At 36.2% G+C, this 17,705-nt stretch overlaps 3 protein-coding genes and 1 pseudogene across 5 annotated transcripts; 2 read left to right on the top strand and 2 right to left on the bottom strand.

Annotated features, from left to right (window-relative positions):
- Positions 1-444: 444 nt before the first annotated feature.
- On the bottom strand, positions 445-5,195 carry LOC108842639 (aconitate hydratase 1-like; annotated as a pseudogene). The gene is made up of 19 exons (XR_001948271.2): positions 5,037-5,195; positions 4,826-4,930; positions 4,479-4,732; positions 4,215-4,400; positions 3,951-4,112; positions 3,636-3,780; positions 3,390-3,532; positions 3,250-3,306; positions 3,076-3,155; positions 2,920-2,995; positions 2,570-2,754; positions 2,397-2,464; positions 2,202-2,320; positions 1,985-2,106; positions 1,801-1,899; positions 1,224-1,703; positions 1,031-1,129; positions 706-948; positions 445-631 (listed from the first exon to the last, which is right to left on the bottom strand). The product of XR_001948271.2 is annotated as an aconitate hydratase 1-like (transcript).
- A 2,796-nt stretch (positions 5,196-7,991) lies between these two features.
- Positions 7,992-9,675, top strand: LOC130508279 (NEP1-interacting protein 1). 2 transcript variants are annotated; one of them, XM_057003700.1, is made up of 5 exons: positions 8,003-8,471; positions 8,630-8,808; positions 8,919-9,002; positions 9,078-9,245; positions 9,342-9,675. In XM_057003700.1, exons 1-5 carry the CDS (start codon positions 8,309-8,311, stop codon positions 9,462-9,464), a joined length of 717 nt encoding a protein of 238 aa, XP_056859680.1. In that variant the 5' UTR covers positions 8,003-8,308; the 3' UTR covers positions 9,465-9,675. The 2 variants fall into 2 exon arrangements, with proteins under 2 accessions (XP_056859679.1, XP_056859680.1); XM_057003699.1 differs by having other exon boundaries at positions 7,992-8,471; positions 9,078-9,675.
- An 899-nt stretch (positions 9,676-10,574) lies between these two features.
- Positions 10,575-13,898, top strand: LOC108843123 (pentatricopeptide repeat-containing protein At4g35850, mitochondrial). The gene is made up of 13 exons (XM_018616226.2): positions 10,575-10,744; positions 10,922-11,066; positions 11,146-11,308; positions 11,441-11,506; positions 11,611-11,708; positions 11,843-11,960; positions 12,048-12,254; positions 12,375-12,451; positions 12,720-12,813; positions 13,066-13,131; positions 13,264-13,341; positions 13,430-13,531; positions 13,617-13,898. The coding sequence occupies exons 1-13, from the start codon at positions 10,717-10,719 to the stop codon at positions 13,713-13,715; spliced, it is 1,341 nt and encodes a 446-aa protein (XP_018471728.1). The 5' UTR covers positions 10,575-10,716; the 3' UTR covers positions 13,716-13,898.
- Positions 13,899-13,929: 31 nt separating this feature from the next.
- Positions 13,930-15,858, bottom strand: LOC130508278 (ras-related protein RABB1b). Its single transcript, XM_057003698.1, has 6 exons — positions 15,661-15,858; positions 15,418-15,557; positions 15,097-15,179; positions 14,558-14,762; positions 14,365-14,433; positions 13,930-14,253 (listed from the first exon to the last, which is right to left on the bottom strand). Exons 1-6 carry the CDS (start codon positions 15,704-15,706, stop codon positions 14,161-14,163), a joined length of 636 nt encoding a protein of 211 aa, XP_056859678.1. The 5' UTR covers positions 15,707-15,858; the 3' UTR covers positions 13,930-14,160.
- Positions 15,859-17,705: the final 1,847 nt, after the last annotated feature.

The raw sequence follows: 17,705 nt of genomic DNA, 5'->3' as shown, positions 1-17,705 counted from the left end.
TTGTAGAAACGTCATAATTTCATAAATTGCAAAATAGTGAACTTTAAAATTTCGATTATAAGATTACAAATTATGAAACATTTAAAATTTAAATTCAATTAGATTACATATCGGCCATCCATCAGTTCAATCGGTTAGTCTTGGGTTTTAGTGATTTTTTAATATGAATATCTTAAAAACATAAATTGAATTGTCAGATCTCCGGATTAACCGGTATAATCACAATCAGGTTGAATTTAAAAATACTGATTTAAATACAAAAATATTTTAAATACACACTCTTTAAAAATTACCAAAATATTTGTTAAATTATTAGTAAAATTTTTCATCGCAAAATATCCCGCGCTTCACAAGCGCGGGTCAAAATCTAGTTTATATAAAACGCCTTGACAGTGACAATGGTTCAAGTGATGACTAGAGGAAGACGCAAAAACAAACAGAAGAAAAAAGAAAGCAAAGCTTTAAATTAACGCAACTCTCATCCTCCTCCAAGATAACATTTTTATTGCAACAAACCTTTAGGCTACAGAAAGCTCTCTGGGGAAGGAGCTTACGAGATCTCTTATTGTTTGATCAGGTTCCTGATCACGTATTGCAATATCCCTCCGTGATTGAAATAAGCCAACTCCACCTGCCATTCCATTTTCAACTTCAATACTTTATATCACTCTCTTTAAAAGCTAGAATAGATCATCTTGGTTTTACCTCTGTGTCGAATCGGAGTGTACATGTGAAGGATTTGCCATTGTTAGTGACTACCGTTACATCTTGTCCTGGTTTGATCTCACTAACATTGTTTGGGAGATCAATTGTGTAAAGCTCTTCCCCCGTTAGGCCTAGAGTCTCAGCATCCTCTCCTGTCTTGAAGCACAAAGGTATGATTCCCATTCCCACCAGATTGCTTCTGTGGATTCTCTCAAAGCTCTTTGAGATCACAGCTTTCACGCCCTATAAATATTCAAGAAAACCCCCAAAAAATGTGTTTGTTGTTTATGAAAAAACGAAGCATATAAGAAAAGCTAGAATGTACCAAAAGCATTGGACCCTTAGCAGCCCAATCACGAGAACTTCCACTTCCATACTCAGCTCCAGCCAAAATTATTGTGTCACGTCCCTCGTTCCTGTATTTCTGGTACAGCACAAAAAAAAAGAGAATCTTATGTGAATCATCAAATACCATTATTTGCGATCGAAGAGAGGAATAAGGAAGTGTGGGATCATACCATGGCAGCATCGAAGACAGAAAGCTTCTCTCCACTGGGAATGTGAACTGTCTTGGGACCAACTTCTCCTTTCAAGTGTTTGTTGACAATGCGGATATTGGCGAAAGTGCCTCTCGCCATAATCTCATCATTACCACGGCGACTCCCGTAAGAGTTGAAGTCTCTTCTGTCCACACCACGTTCCATCAAGTACTTAGCCGCCGGACTGTCCTTGTGGATGCTACCAGCTGGTGAGATGTGATCTGTGGTAATACTGTCTCCGAAATTGAGCAAACAGTAAGCGTCTTTCACACCATGTGGACCGGGTGGAGACATGGTCATGCCCTTGAAATAAGGAGGCTCGTGAATGTAAGTTGATTTCGGATCCCACTCGTAGAGTGTGCCTGACGCGACAGATAACTCATTCCACATGGAGTTCCCTTTGGTGATTGCTTCATATGTAGCTTTGAACATATCAGGAAGGACGCTAGCTTGCACAACCTAAATGAAAAAAAAACAAACAGTGAGCTTGACATCCCTTCTAATTATATAGTCTTTATTGTTCATGTATTGCACGAGGAGCCAGCAATAAATTTACCTCGGCAACTTCTTTGTTAGAGGGCCAGATGTCCCTGAAAAATATCTGTTTGCCGTCTTTACCAGTTCCAATAGGCTCTGTCTCGAAATCAATGTCAACCTACAACACCATTCGTGGTATTCATATAACATATCAAGAATGCTTGATTGTTGTGTAATTGGTTTTAGAGTCAGCATTGACATACAGTGCCAGCCAGCGCATAGGCTACAACAAGTGGAGGGGAAGCTAGGTAGTTAGCTCTTGTTAACGGATGAACACGTCCCTCAAAGTTTCTGTTCCCGGACAAGACAGCGGATGCCACCAAGTCTTGAACATATATCGTATAAGAAATATATTACTAGTTTTAACCTTCGAAAATTCAAGTGAATAGGCAGTTAATAATCAATTCCTTGAGGATTTACCATTATCAACTATTGCTGAAGCCACGGCTTCATGGATATCCCCCGAGTTTCCGATGCATGTGGTACACCCATAACCAACTATACTGAATCCAAGCTGATTCAAGTACTTCTGCAAGCCACTGCAAGACTCGAAACTCAGGACCACACGATACAAGGAAATATGTAGCAAAACATTCAGTGGTGTATCTGCAGTACCTCTTTGCCAAGTATTTTGTTACAACTCCAGAGCCAGGAGCAAGACTAGTTTTAATCCATGGTTTAACCTAATATTCGAGAAATTTCAAATACTTTTTTTATGACTTTCATTGAGAGGAAGATATGAAAACATTATCACAAAAGAAACGGACAGAAAGGCACAGTAGTCAGACCTCCAGTCCTAGTTCGCAGGCCTTTTTGCAACCAAGGCAGCGCCAAGCATAACACTAGGGTTTGAGGTATTTGTGCAACTGGTGATTGCTGCTATAACAACATCTCCATGTCTAAGCTTTGCTGGGGTCCCGTTAAAGTTGAACTCTACAGCCTTACTCTGTGCTTCTTTTGGCACAGCAAACCCCTGAAAATATCATTGATAAGTAGGATCACTAAACCACAATTTATCGTATACTGGGACTAAATTATAAAACCAGAAGGTTTGCAGGACACAGGTGTCTATAGGACCCATTTAAAGACAAGTATTCACATTAGGAATTTCTTCTGAACAAAAAAGGAGAGTTCTAACCTTGAATCCTACTCTGCTATCCAAGCAATAATGCCAGTCCGCTTTCATTTCCTTCAAAGGAACGCGATCATGTGGCCTGTATTATGCATAGAGAATAAATGTTATAAGTAGAACAGATTCTAGAAAACTTACGTAGAATAGATTCGCTACTAGTACCTCTTGGGACCAGAAACACAGGGCTCAACATCCTCGAGATTCAATTCCAAATTTGACGAGTATACTGTCTTACTCTCCGGCTGAGATAAGTAATAAGTTCACAAGTGGAGAATATGTTATGATATAAGAAAATAGACATAAGAAATGAAGCACCAGAGATGCGCAAGGTTTTACCTCACTGTAGTCCACAAACATCTTGTTTGCTCGTAAATACGCCTCTATCATAGAAACCTGAAATTTAAATCCCAAATAAATAACCTGATGAAACACAACAGAACAATAAATTACGTAGATTTCCCTTGCAACCCCCTTACAGTTTCATCGCTCCTGCCTGTCAACTTGAGGTACTGCAATGTGACATGATCGACAGGGAAGAATCCCATGGTTGCACCGTATTCAGGAGACATATTAGCAATTGTAGCCCGATCAGCTAAAGATAATTCTCTCATCCCTTCCCCTGTTGTAGTAAAAAAAACACCGAATGCATTTATGAGTTAGCCTAGCTCAGTCAAGTACTGGATAGGTAAGGAAATGACAAATATCAAAAATATCCAATGTACCGTGGAATTCAACAAATTTTCCAACTACTCCATGTTTTCTCAGCATCTGAGTGACTGTTAAGACCAGATCAGTGGCTGTCATTCCATCTCTTAGTTTTCCCGTTAGCTTGAAGCCCACAACACCAGGCAGGACCATGCTCATTGGCTGCATAGAAAGAGATATACGTGTTACAGTTTGTTATTGAAAAAAACTTCTACAAATTGTTTACGTTTTGAATTGCCAAAGAATCATCCCTATATTGGAACCAAAGTTTCTGAAAGAGTATTAGACAATTAGTTAAGAGTTCTCGACTCAAAAAGGAGTATATAATTCACCTGACCAAGCATGGTAGCTTCGGCTTCTATACCACCAACCCCCCATCCAGCAACACCCAGTCCATCAATCATAGTGGTGTGAGAGTCTGTCCCAACAACACTGTCTGGATAAAGTAGTCCATTTCTGTTGAAAACAACTCTGGCAAGGTACTCTAGGTTGACCTGTCAACCGAAAAATAATAAAACCTTAGTCTAACTAATCATCAAAAAGACTGCCAGCGTCCAAAAAAAAAAACTTATTTCTGAACCCTAATTACTACTTACTTGATGAACAATTCCAGATCCAGGAGGCACAACAAGCATGTTGTCAAAGGCATTGGAACCCCACTTAAGAAAAGCAAATCGTTCTCTGTTACGCTGGAACTCGAGCTCCATATTAGCCTGCACAGCGTTCTCTGATCTCGCCACATCCACTTGAACCGAGTGGTCAATGACAAGATCTACAGGGACCTGCATGTTATCAAACGCTATGAATCAAAACCTCGTACCATACCAGACGAACACACTATTCAATCTAAATCAACTAACCAGGGGATTAATCTTATTAGAATCACCACCGAGATTGTTCATGGCATCTCTCATGCAAGCAAGATCAACAACTGCAGGGACGCCAGTAAAGTCCTGAAGAAGCACCCGAGCAGGTTTGAATGGAATCTCAACCTGTTTGGGAGAAGTATTCTCCCAATCGAGAATCTTCTCAACGTCTTTGCTCTTAACTTGAAACTCGTCACAGTTACGTATGGCTGATTCGAGAAGTATCCTAATGGAATAAGGGAGCTTATCTGCATCATCCACAAACAACAACAACAACATTCTCTCCGATCATTTTTTTTTGTTCGTAAGAAAGATCAAAATGGAAGCAAAAACTCACTCACCGATCCTCGGATCGTTGAGAGCAGGCAAGCTGTAGTAGCTTCCGAACTCGCCGCCATCAGGCTTCTCTAGCGTCTTCAGTATGCTGCGGAAAGGATTCTCGGAAGCTGAAACACACACACACACATCAGATCGAATCATCATATCAGTATCGAGGAGGACAACATAGTATTGGATCATAAACAGAAATGGAGAAAGCAGATAAATCGTTACCCATGGATTGATGTTACAAGCTCGGTGTGAAGAAGCGAAGCAGAGAGATCTGTGTTGACGTTAGTGGAGTTGGTGAGGCGATGAAAGAAGGCTCTTTAATGTGAAAGATCCGTGTGGGTGGGCTCTTCTCGTCACAAGTGTGGCTGCTTGATTTTTTTTATTTTTTTGTGAATATTCATTGCTTTTCTTTTTGGATCAAGTGAATTATTTATTTATTTTTATTTGATTTCTCTGTATTATTATCCTCCATCTTTTATTTCCTCAAGACTTATCTTTATGACTTGAATCATGTGCAAATTTTAAAAAAAAACACTAAAAAAAAACAAAAAAAAACTTAAAATTGTTTTATACATTATGCTTTAATATAAGTTTTACAAATTATTAGTTGAATAACAGGAGATTTCAAGTGATTTTAAATAACTTTATTCAAATTTCATGTGAATAATACTTGATTTGAAAAAAAGTCTATAAAAATTCATTAGTTCAATAACATGAAATTTTAACAAAATTCCAAAATCTCTTGTTCCAGTATATCCTCTTAGTATTTGGGCCCAGTCCATCTGTGTGATTAGTAAAAGCAGATCATTTGGTATAATAGAATAAACTATTGAAGGCTGGGTTGTTCTTAATAATCTATTAATAAGGGTCCATCAATAAAAATTACTCTCCAGCTAATTTATAGGCAAGTATAATGCATGATCTATCAGTGTTCAGTTCTTCTGCATTTAAAAAAGAAAATCTCACCAGTTTTTAAGTTCATAATCTGAAGCAGTTATGTTTATTTATCTAAGAAGGATGTATTAGTAGTTTGGTTAGATTTATGTAAAAATATTTGTTAGATTCATGGAGTTTTGATTTGACGATTATTGTATTCAAATGATCGATTCATCTTCTAACATTAATTGAAAAATATTTCAAACTTTAATTAGGAAGTGTAATAACCAGTCTACTCTGTTGCATTAAGTGCATTTCTCCGGACTGAATCCGATAGGGTTTATCGGAAAATTTAAAATAAAGGAGTACATAAAACGTGACCTACCGATCATATTTATCTCTTCTTTATCTAAGCTGGCTTTTATCTTCACTGTTATTATAGCCTTATAGGTCAAACTTATCTGTTACTTTCATATTTATCTCTTCGTATACAATGCTAAAAGTCATGCTAAATCTCAAAAATTAGAAAAACATCACGAACCCACCTGATATATTTTTGGTAAAATAACACACAAGATTTTAGTTGAGATATTAGTGATACGATAAAAATATATTAGCATAACAAATCAGCCAATTTCATGACACTATACAACCCCACTCTCTCAGTACTAAAATACATGTACACGACCCACAACGCAACGCAACGCATCCCTGGTCCATGTATCAATATCATGCATATGCTTAGATTTGAATTTAACCACTGCAAGACTTCATGGGACCAGGTTTTGAACCATTGATGATATTAAAAAAATGCTTGCATTAAAATTATTTCGGGGAAGATAATTTATCGTAGATTTTTTTGTCAACTATAGGAAACAATGAAGTATGTATTTATAGGACGTGTTGAAAAAAGAACTGAAAAAACTGGAGCGGTTGGTATAACTTCGTTATTACTCAAGAATAAAGAAAAATTTATCATTTATGCCCATATCCTGACAGAGAATTCAATAAATTTGAACTAATTTTCTGTTACTTAATAAATTTGACCTAAATTTTATTTGGGTATTCAAGATTGTTATCTAACCATTTTTGAGTTGGTCCAAGAATAAATTTCACATATCAAAACAATGCCACATTTTATGTATGGTACCAACATTGTTTTAGATCGGTTATTAATTTATTATTAATAATTTCAAGAACATGGTATACGTGAACTATACAGTATACAAATATCTCGTTAGCAAGGGATTCTAACATTCTCGAAAGTCTTCTGAGAAAATCTATATATAAACGTATTATTTGGACTCCAAAATAATTAATGAGTTTACTAAATTATACGTTAAATTTTGATTTTCAGCATAAGGTACCGTACAAGTGAAAACAATATATTAAAATATATATAAACGTTGTTTTTGATGATACTTACAAAAATGTCTGAATATAAATGGATTGGTAGAAAAGAAAAGGATTTGTAGACCACGGTAAATACACGTACCTAATAGATAATTAGATATACAGAAACGGCAAGAGAAAATTATTTAAATTCCCTGCGTATTATGTAAATAACTTATACGTAAAATACGTATGTATGATAAAACAGAACAGCCGTATATAATTTGTAGTCATTTAGCTAAGCTTGTCGCTTGCACGTACAAAAATTTCTGGATCCATTTTATGTTTGGTATAACAATAAACTATTGATCATACAATGGAACTTCCCATAGAAGGAAAGGCAAATCAAATAAGTTTTTCCTAATCAACATTACTTTCGCATGGTAATTAAAAGTGAGTTATAACTAACGAGTAATTGTTGTCCTAATCCGAGAATAAATGATTTCCAGAATAGTACGATAGTATACGTAACTTGTATTATATGTCATGAATCATGATCAGGCAACCAAATATTACGTCAAAAACCTTTGATGTGTTTATAAATATTATTATGTCACCAAGAGTATTTGTTAGTATTTTATTAAAGTACCTTGATATTAATATACGTAGTTTTATCAACAAGTTGTGCAGTTTTATGTATGTAAAATAAAGTAATTTAATAAAATATGTATAGGAACTATCATAAATAAGATTTTTCTGTAGATTAGGCAAGTGATTTTAAAACATGTTTACTGAGTTTTTAGCAAAAGAAAAGCATGCTTACTGAGTCAAATCTCATAAGGTAGAATTTTGAATTACTAATTAGTAAGTATGTTTTGTAATAGTATTGCAAAAAGGTATGTCCGAATATAATTATAAAATTAATATTTTCTTTTTCACAGAGCTGAGCTTACGTGCTTATCTTTCTCGCCTCTCTGACTCTTATATTTTTCTCTCGAGCCTCGTGCTTTGAAAAGGAGAGATTTTTATAAGTCGCGTGTATTGAAAACATTGATCATGGCAGGGAAAGCCTAGAATTTACTTCAACCTACTTGAGGTAAAATATCTCGAGCAGAGCTTTAATTGCAAGTAGGCCAGTCATCGGATCTTCTCTCTTAAGAGCTAAGCAATAGCACCATCTCTCTCTCTCTCTCTCTCTTGAATAAGCTCATCTGCTCTGTTTTTTTTCTTTCTATCTTCTCTCTATCTATCTCTTTTATTCAGTGGACTTCTGAAAAAAAACAAAAATGGCATCTTCTTCTTCTAGATCCCAATCTGAGTTATGTCCTCTCTCGTCGTGTCCCTCTGTCGGTAACTTCGTGGAACGGATTAAAGACGCATGTCGTTTCCTCGTCTCCGCTGTTCTTGGCACAATTCTCTCGGCGATCTTGACCTTTTTCTTCGCTCTAGGTTTGCCTCTATGCACACTTGTTCTTTCTGTTTATTTTGGATTTTGATTTGATCATATAAAGTCTTTGTTTAAGTGAATTGGGTGTGATAGGCAGAGAATCTGCAACTTGGGGGGTTTATTTATATAAAGTGGGTTTCCTTTTGATCATTTTTTTCAGTGGGAACATTGCTCGGAGCGGTCACAGGAGCTTTGATAGGCCAAGAAACAGAGAGTGGTTTCATCCGAGGAGCTGCGGTTGGAGCCATCTCAGGAGCTGTTTTCTCCATCGAAGTCTTTGAGTCATCTCTTGTTCTCTGGAAATCTAATGAGTCACGTTTCGGTTGCCTCCTCTACTTGGTGAGAGAGCTGACAGAGATCCTTTCTTTAGTTTTATTTTATTTTAATTAAACCACTACTCTGTTTTTTAACTAGTGTAGATTGATTTATATATTGTTGTTTGGTTGTAGATTGATGTCATTGTTAGTCTTATAAGTGGTAGACTTGTACGGGAACGCATAGGTCCAGCAATGCTAAGTGCTGTTCAAAGTCAGGTACATTGATTCCCCCCTCACTTCCCTTAATGAGATTGATCTCTCTGTTTTCTTGATCCTCTTCTCGTTGATCAGATGGGAGCTGTGGATGCAACTTTCGATGACCTCTCGAGTATCTTTGACACCGGTGGCTCAAAAGGACTAACAAAAGATATGGTTGATCAAATACCCAAAATCAAAATCACAGGCAGAAACAACTTAGATGCTTCCGGCAACAAGGACTCTTGTTCTGTTTGTCTTCAGGTACACTCTCTCTCAGCTCTTATGAAAACCCCCCCTCACATTCAGGGCAAGGTTTTAAAAAAGGTCTTTTGTTTCTTCTGTGTGAAAATTTTGCAGGATTTTCAGCTTGGTGAAACGGTAAGAAGCTTGCCGCAATGTCATCACATGTTTCACTTGCCTTGCATAGACAATTGGCTCCTCAGACACGGATCTTGTCCTATGTGTAGACGTGATCTCTAATCTCCTCTCCCTTTCTTACCCATTTGCACAGTCTCCATCTCTCTCCTTTTCTTATATGTATGGTCATAATCTTGTGGTTAGTCTCTCCCTATATGTACAAAGAAAAAAAAAGTTTTGTTGATCTTGAAAGCCAGAAAAACTCAACCAAATCCATTTAATAGATTGTGTGTTGGTCTCACCAAACTTTAAAGTGGTTGATGTTTTCGCAATATTCTTTAAGTTATGACGTGAATTCTAAATACATTGAATTCAATGTGTGAATCTGTTGGCTAGTGGGCCTTCAGGAGATAATATCTTTGCCAAATCATATTTTCTTGATTTGGTTTTGTTAATCAGCTCTAGCATCTAAGCAAACATGATTATTACTCACCAAACACGTCATTAATTACAATGTCAATTTTTAGCTAACGCACTCATTACGTGAGACCTTTCTTTGTCGACAATAACTTGTAATCGGATATACTATGGTTTATGTTGGTCAGTTTGTTTAATATTTATTTTTTTACACCATTAGCACTTATCTGTCTTCTAATGATGCTTGTTTCTTTCCCTGCCATCTTCCTCTATTTAAAGAGTTTTTAACGTTGTATTTGTATATTAGGACTTTTATAAAGATAATTGATCACCACATCTTTTAAAATCACGGGGAGTAAACTAGCACCTCTCAAGTTATTTTACAAAAATCTATGTCTTAAAATGAAAAGAGTTACAACAAAGTTATTTCTAACATTCGTTTATTCAAACAAAGATGTTTCAGTTCTCACGAGCTTTGGTTAGCTTTTTCTTCGTCAATAATTTTCTTTTATTGCAAGAACGTCTTAGTTGTATTCACGTGATCTTCCGACAGATTGAAATTTTTTTAGTTGGGGAGGTCCCCTACTGTAAATATCACTTTCTTCTTCGTTCTACGACACACGTGGCACAGGATCGTCGCAGTTTGATGATATGATCGCAAACAGCCACGTCATCCTCGTTAATTGGTCCACAAATTAAGTCCAGCAGGCCATCAAGGGCCCATATAAACTCCGCCGCGTTGATATCATCTTTTTAGAAAGCGAGATCCATTAAACTAGAACCGGTTGATACCCGGTTCGATAATTTTTATTTATTTTCCGGGTATTGTTTACCACCTAAACCCTGAGGCCTGAGCTGCTATATCCCTCTTCTCCGACGGCGGAACTCGATTATACAACTCCTCCTCCATCTCGTCGTCTCGTAATCACTGAGCTTCGCCGGAAAAAGCTCCTGAGCTATGAAGTTTCTCATTCAATCCATCGCTGGTACGCTTCTTCTCTATACATTATTAGATCCTCGTGGCTAAATCAGATAGATCACATTTTCATTTTGCCGAACTTCTCGATCTCTCTTCGCCGCTACTCTTTTTGTGTGTGTGTGTGTGTTCGATCGAATGCGCAGTAGATATTGTATTAGTGACGCATCTACGTATCTCTTAACAGGGAGGAATCGATCTCTGGTTCGAGCTCTGGTTAGTCGTCGTTTCTTCGCTTCTTCTTCGTCGCCGGAGGAACTCGCGAAGAGAAATTACGCCAATGATCTGTCGGAGTACAACTCAGTTGTTAACTCCGTCACAGCTCAGCGTAGGTATGTGTGTTGCCAACGATAATGGATACTTTGGTTTGCTTGATTAATTAATCCTTGCGTGTGTACGTTACATGTGTAGGCACTATCTGCTGAGGGATGTGTATGATGATATGAAGCTAGATGGTGTGCAGCCTACAGCTGATATATTCCATTCGTTTGTTGTGGGAGTGATGAAGGGTGCTCGTTTAAGTGATGCTTTCTTTTTCCGTGAAGAAATGAAGTCCATGGGAATTTCCCCTGATGTATGTCTCTCTTTCTCTGGTTGGATCTTCTTGGTTCTTGAGAGTTTAGTAGAAGCAGATTGAGTGATCCGTTGTCCAGCAGCTTAGGCTTTTATAGATTGTTCATTGTTGACTGAGCATTCCTTCTTGTAGGTGAACTTGTACAACTTCTTGATTTCCACTTGTGGTAAATGCAAGAATGGGAAGGAGGCTATCCGAGTATGTTTATCTTCCCCTTTGCTTTCGCTTGAGACTTTTTTTTTCTTCTACATTCCTTTATCTTTATTCATATACGAAACTTTTGGTTTGGCCGTTATTGTAAGGTTTTCGAGGAGATGAAGAGATATGATGTGAAACCAAATGGACAGACTTTTGTCTGCCTTCTGAATGCCTGCGCTGTTTCTGGCCAATTAGATCTTGTGTAGGTTACCGATAAAAAAACTATTTGATTCCCTTTGAATAACTTATTATGCAGTGTTTTCTCTGTTTTAAGTTATGCGCCATCTAAGAAGTGATCTAACCTTTCTTTCGTATCTGACTTGGGAAAATGGTTAGGTATGCGATTGTTAGAGATATGACTGCTGCTGGTGTTGGTTTGAACCAGTTCTGCTATGCAGGACTCATAACTGCTCACCTAAACAAGGAGCCTAGACCTGAAAATCTTTCCACCAAGGTAACCTGTGAAGGTTTCCTGTTTGTATTTTCATTTTTAGTTTTTTCTTTCAAGTAGGTTTTCTCATATCCTCTCTTCTGTCAAAAGATTCTCGAGTTGGTGGAGCAGTCAAAAGGCTGGTCATCAATTGATTCATCAAGGAAGAGTGCAGAAGATATGATGTTTAACATCAGTGAAGAAGAGCTGTACAATGTTCCGACCGCTGAATATTCTCACAGGAGCAGGTTTCTCCAGAGGAATTTGACCGTTTACCACGTAGCATTCAGTGCGCTTGCTGATATTAAGGATGTACAAGTAAGATGATTTGTGTTTATTCCAAAATGTCCTTATTTTTAGAAAACGTTCAGTTGTGGGGGTAACAAAAGGCAAGTTCGGAGTGTATTTTGCATCTGACCAAGTAACTCTCAATGGCAGGCAACGGAAGCTCTTCTTGAGATGCTTAAGAAAGACGGAAAAAATACGGATACTTACTGCGTGGTACAGATTATGAGGTAAAAATAATAGAGCATGCAGTGTGATTCTTTGACTGACTATATTAGACTTCACTTTTCTGTGCTGGAACTTATGCCTCAAAATCCATTGGCCTAGTATACATATGCGATTATGTAGTATGCATTTAGATGTTAAACCATTTAGCCTTATCATAGGTTTAGTTACCAATTTAAGTTTTTGTTACTAGTATGTTAACACTACAAACTCTTTGGGAATCAAAGCGCGCTTATAATATCAGCATAAATTTTTTATACTGTATCCACACAGGTGCTACCTACACTCGAAAGACTTTAAAAATGGTCTCAAATGGTTTGGAGATTACATGAACTCAGACAAAACCCCTGCCATGGAACTCTACACGGTAACTATCATCTGACCTCATCATTGGTGTTTTTATGAAGAGGAAAATTGTTCTTTTCTAGTGCGGGAATGACAACTTTGATAAAATAATTTTTGTCGTTCTTATAATCGTATTCTCGAGTAATGAATACGAAAATAGATTCATATTCACAACGAGTCCAAAACTATTAGCACGCTTCTCTGCCCTGTTTCGTGTTCAGCATATCTTTGAATGATCTGTATACATTTTATTTGTTGTTGCGTGCTTCTACAGACTCTTATAGAAGGAGCCATGACAGATTACACAGAGGAAGGAATGAAGATTGCTCAAGAGACTCTGGTAAGTGCTTATAGGCTCAGTACATATGTACTGAAAGAATAATCCATGAGATAAATGCACCGAGTTTATGGCTGCTGGCCTATGATAGAGTCTTTGCCTGTAGAATTCACGAAAACTAATTCATAAATTCAGGTCAGCATGAACGATCGTAATTTCTTCTTAGATGCAAGAACTGGAAGCAATCTGCTACTCAAAGCTGCTGGTGAAAAGGTAAGACTCTTGAAACGAACAAAAAAATTGCTGTAAAGAGTTCGCTTAGTGATAGTTAAAAAACTCTTGTTCTTTTCTTTTTGGGCAGACCGGAGGGTACACGGTTGCCAATATGACATGGGATCTTATGCAAGCTCGGAATATTCCACAGACACTAGCTTCTGTTGAAGCTTACTACAAGGGACTGAAAGTAAAAAAATTTGCGAACCCTTTAACCGAACTCTTTCTCTTGGCAATAGTTATTGATGTGTGGTTTTGGTGGTTGTGCATCCCAGGAACGTGAGATACCAGAGGATGATCCGAGACTGATGCTAGTGACGCGTACATTCAATACCCTGAAGCGTCAGCAAGGGACGTTTCCTAATCGACGTTAAGGCACAGGGACCAAGAGGACGGGTTCTTCGTTTTCTGCCCCTATATTATGATTCTGTAAACCATCCGGGTTATGCTTTTCAATCAGTCGTTTAGATGAATAAGGTGACTTCACATAAGAAGAAAACTTCAACCGTAGGATTCTTCGGATGTTACTCTTATTTCAATTTACTCTTGAAGCTGGAGATCTTTGTCTTTACGTACAAAGTAACAAAATGATTTAAAAAGATTCCAACGCCTGTTTGGTTTATAAAGATCAGGCTGCTCAATCTCAAATGCACCGGTTTAGTTTTTGCCTTTTTGGTAAGGACAATGTGGCAAGATAGAGAGAGAGAACAAAAAAAAAGAGAAACTATACATTCTCTGGTGTATCCATTTGCAGAGATTAATAAAAGCAAGAGTAGTTTCTGAATCACCAAAACACATGAGATACATCTTGACGTCTGTTTAACCACAACAGCCACCTCCCTGTGCGATCGCACCGTCTCTTCCTCCAGCTGCACCTTGAGGACGCCCGTAACCAATCTTTATGCCCGATGACTGCAAAATCCAAAGACATTTAAGGGACACTGAATCACAATAAAATAAAGGTCTGGCGAATCACAAGATTACAACACTAGAAGATATTGCCATAGTCGGAAGGGTAGTTACCTCGTTGGATACATCAAAGACACCGTCCTGAATATTCTGGAGAATCTTTGCTGCAGTCTTTATGAAGGCCTGTAGATAGATATATATATATATACACATGCTACATGTTAAATTCAGCGAAGGGGGACTCCAGCGATGACAGGTAAAAATAATCGGATATGAGACAAAGAATTTTGTAAAGTAGTATCATCACCTCCTCGACGTTCTGAGCTGTTCTTGCAGAAGCTTCTAAGAACAAGAGTCCATGTTCTTTGGCAAACTGTTCTCCTTCCTCTTTGCTAACAGCTCTCTTGTGAGCAAGATCGCATTTGTTCCCAATCAGCATAATACTCATGTTAGGATTAGCATGTTGCCGAGCATCTTCTAACCAGCTCGCCAGATGGTTAAACGTCTCTCTTCTGAAACCAAATCAACAGACTTTTGAGGGCGGGGAAGACAAAACTATAAAAGAGCTTCAATAACTAAACTCTCCAAATCCATATTTTTTTTCGTTGTATCATCTTCTCAAAAACTCCAAAACAATGGAGAAATACAATATTTTTAGAAATATTCCAAAACCAATTGTTTTGCTTAGCTTAACATTCTACTGAAAGAGCATCGTTAATGTCATAGCCTAAAACAGTTATATCCTACCAATTAACAAGATCTTCCTGAGATTCTAAGCTTAACAGTTTATCCACACGAATATAGAAGTGATCAAAGTATATTGTGATTAATAAAAGAGTAGTAAACCTGGTGATGTCGTAGACAAGTAAAGCTCCAGCAGCTCCTCTGTAGTACGACCTAGTGATGGATCTAAACGACTCTTGTCCAGCCTACAACATCACACCTTTGGTTAAATCATTAAAAAAGACCAAACATAAACCCCACACATTTAGTGAAGAACCCTTGTGTAATGATTAACTTTCCAATTATAAAACAGAGAAAAACACATTGATTACGACAAAATTAATAATCTCAATCACATCTACCCGAAGGCAAATCGATACTATTACCTAACTAGACGAACAAAGAGAAGGAGAAAGAGAAAGAGAAAGAGAGAGAGAATCGTACGGTGTCCCAAATTTGGAGTTTGATTGGGCGACCATCGACGGTGACCATACGAGCACCGAACTCGACACCAATGGTGAGATCGTGGACTGGTTGGAACCTCTTGTCGGTAAATTGCAGAAGCAAGCAAGATTTCCCCACACCTGAACCGAAAAAAAAACCACATGAAAATAATAATTAGCAAAACCAAATTGACCTAAAAAAAAAGAAAAAAAGGAAACTGTGATCGGTGGTGGTGTGGTTCACCTGTGTCGCCGATGATGATGTACTTGAAGAGGTAATCGTAAGACATGGCTCTCTGATGAATTGGGATTGGGAGCAAGGTGGATGGATGATTGCTTAGAGAGGAAGAAGAAGAGATGGAGAGTTACAAGTCACCGACGAGCTTTTTCGGTTTTTATTTTATTTTCGAGGTTTCTCGATGGGAAAGTTATCTCCTTCTTCTCTTCTTTGTTATACTACCTTTTACTTAACTATTAAACAATTGAGGGACCCGATGGAAAAGAAAATATCTAAAAGATAGTATGTTTATTGAGAAAATGATAATAATTTGTTGGCTACACGTATTAGAGAATGCAGTTCATTCACCGTCCAAAAAATATAATAGTTACGTGTGGACACGAGACTAGTAGTCCCCCTACTCGTAACTTATTTATACTAGAAATTAGATTTTGAACCGCCCTTAAAAGGACGGGCATATGTTTTGTTTTATATTTTTTTTGAAATTTAATTTTTATATTTGTAGTTTTTAGTTATTTTTGTACTTTTTACTGTATAATATTTTAAGGGTGGGTATATGTTTTGTTTTATATTTTTTTGAAATTTAATTTTTATATTTGTAGTTTTTAGTTATTTTTGTACTTTTTATTGTATAATATTTTTAATATATTTAATAAAAAAATTAATCTATTCTATTAATTTAGCATCATGATTCATGACCAATTGATAAAAAGTTATACCCAACTACTTTTTATTTATATTACCTACTTAAAAAATAAATCATATATTTTATAACCATAACCACTTTTATTAATCAAATATGTATCTCATATCAAGAATTCTCGGACCCATTTTTTAGAGTTAATTGGCTGAATACCCTAAAACAATGCAGATACCATAAAGAAGGGTGGAGGAGGGGAGAATGGTAGTGATGGGGGGAAGAAAATTGTGGGGATTTAATGTATGGAATGCAAATATGGTGAGTTTGGTGTGTAGAGAGTGCAATTATTCTTCTTTTTAATTCAACCGGGTTGCGTTTCTACTTTTGTCAATATTCAACCCTTTTTCTGTTTAATTCATCCCAAATGCTATTCAATAATTTCAACCTATTTTTCAAATTTCGACCTTTTAATTGATGAATATAACACATTATTTTATGTAATAAATTTATACAGTTACATTATTGACATAGTATAATGATTTTTTGAGTACTCTTTATAGTACCGGGTAATATGTATAAAATGTTATTATTATATTATAACCGTTTTATATTTGTTAATAACTAAAAATAAAACATTTATTGTAGTTTCACTATCTGTCATTTTAAGAACGGGTCATAATCTAGTAATTATATTAAAATAGTTGGATCACACATATATTAATAGATCATGTTCCTGTTCTAATAGTATATATTTAAATAATTATTAGTTTTAATATTATTTTATTTTTTATTATATATCGTAACTCTAAATTGTTATAGAAAATGTTTAAATTATATTTTTATTTTACAAATAAAATATAAATAATTTAAATTTTAAAAGTTTACTAAACTTTTAAACATTACTTTTTAATATTGATATATTTTAATCTATTATATTAAGTTAGAAAAATGACCTATTAGTATAGGTTTATTCCACCTATTTTAATAAAGTTAAAACCTTTTACTAATCATTTAAGAATTTCTTTTTACACAAATATGATTACAAAGAAAAACACAAAGATGAATAAAAAGATACAAATATAAAAATTAAATTTCTAAAAAAAAATCAAAAGGCGGGTATTTTTTTTTTTTTTTTTTTAGAAACTTAATCATATTTGTGTTTTTCTTTGTAGTCATATCTGTGTATACTATTTTTTAAAAAAAAAAAAGATATTAGTAAAAGGGTTTGATACGTGTATATTGTGGTGTTTCATAACTATAAACTTGTACCTAGTGTTTTGAACCCCAATCCGGACCCGCGGTTGAAATGGTAAATCCGGTGATCTAATATGTAATTCGGTTTGGATTTTAGAAAAAAAAAATCATTAATTAATCATCCGGTAAAACTTACGAAAACCCGCTAAACCCAGAA

Source organism: Raphanus sativus, chromosome 2 (assembly GCF_000801105.2).
Source record: "Raphanus sativus cultivar WK10039 chromosome 2, ASM80110v3, whole genome shotgun sequence".
Taxonomy (NCBI): domain Eukaryota; kingdom Viridiplantae; phylum Streptophyta; class Magnoliopsida; order Brassicales; family Brassicaceae; genus Raphanus; species Raphanus sativus.
This window is presented reverse-complemented; position numbering and strand designations above follow the sequence as displayed.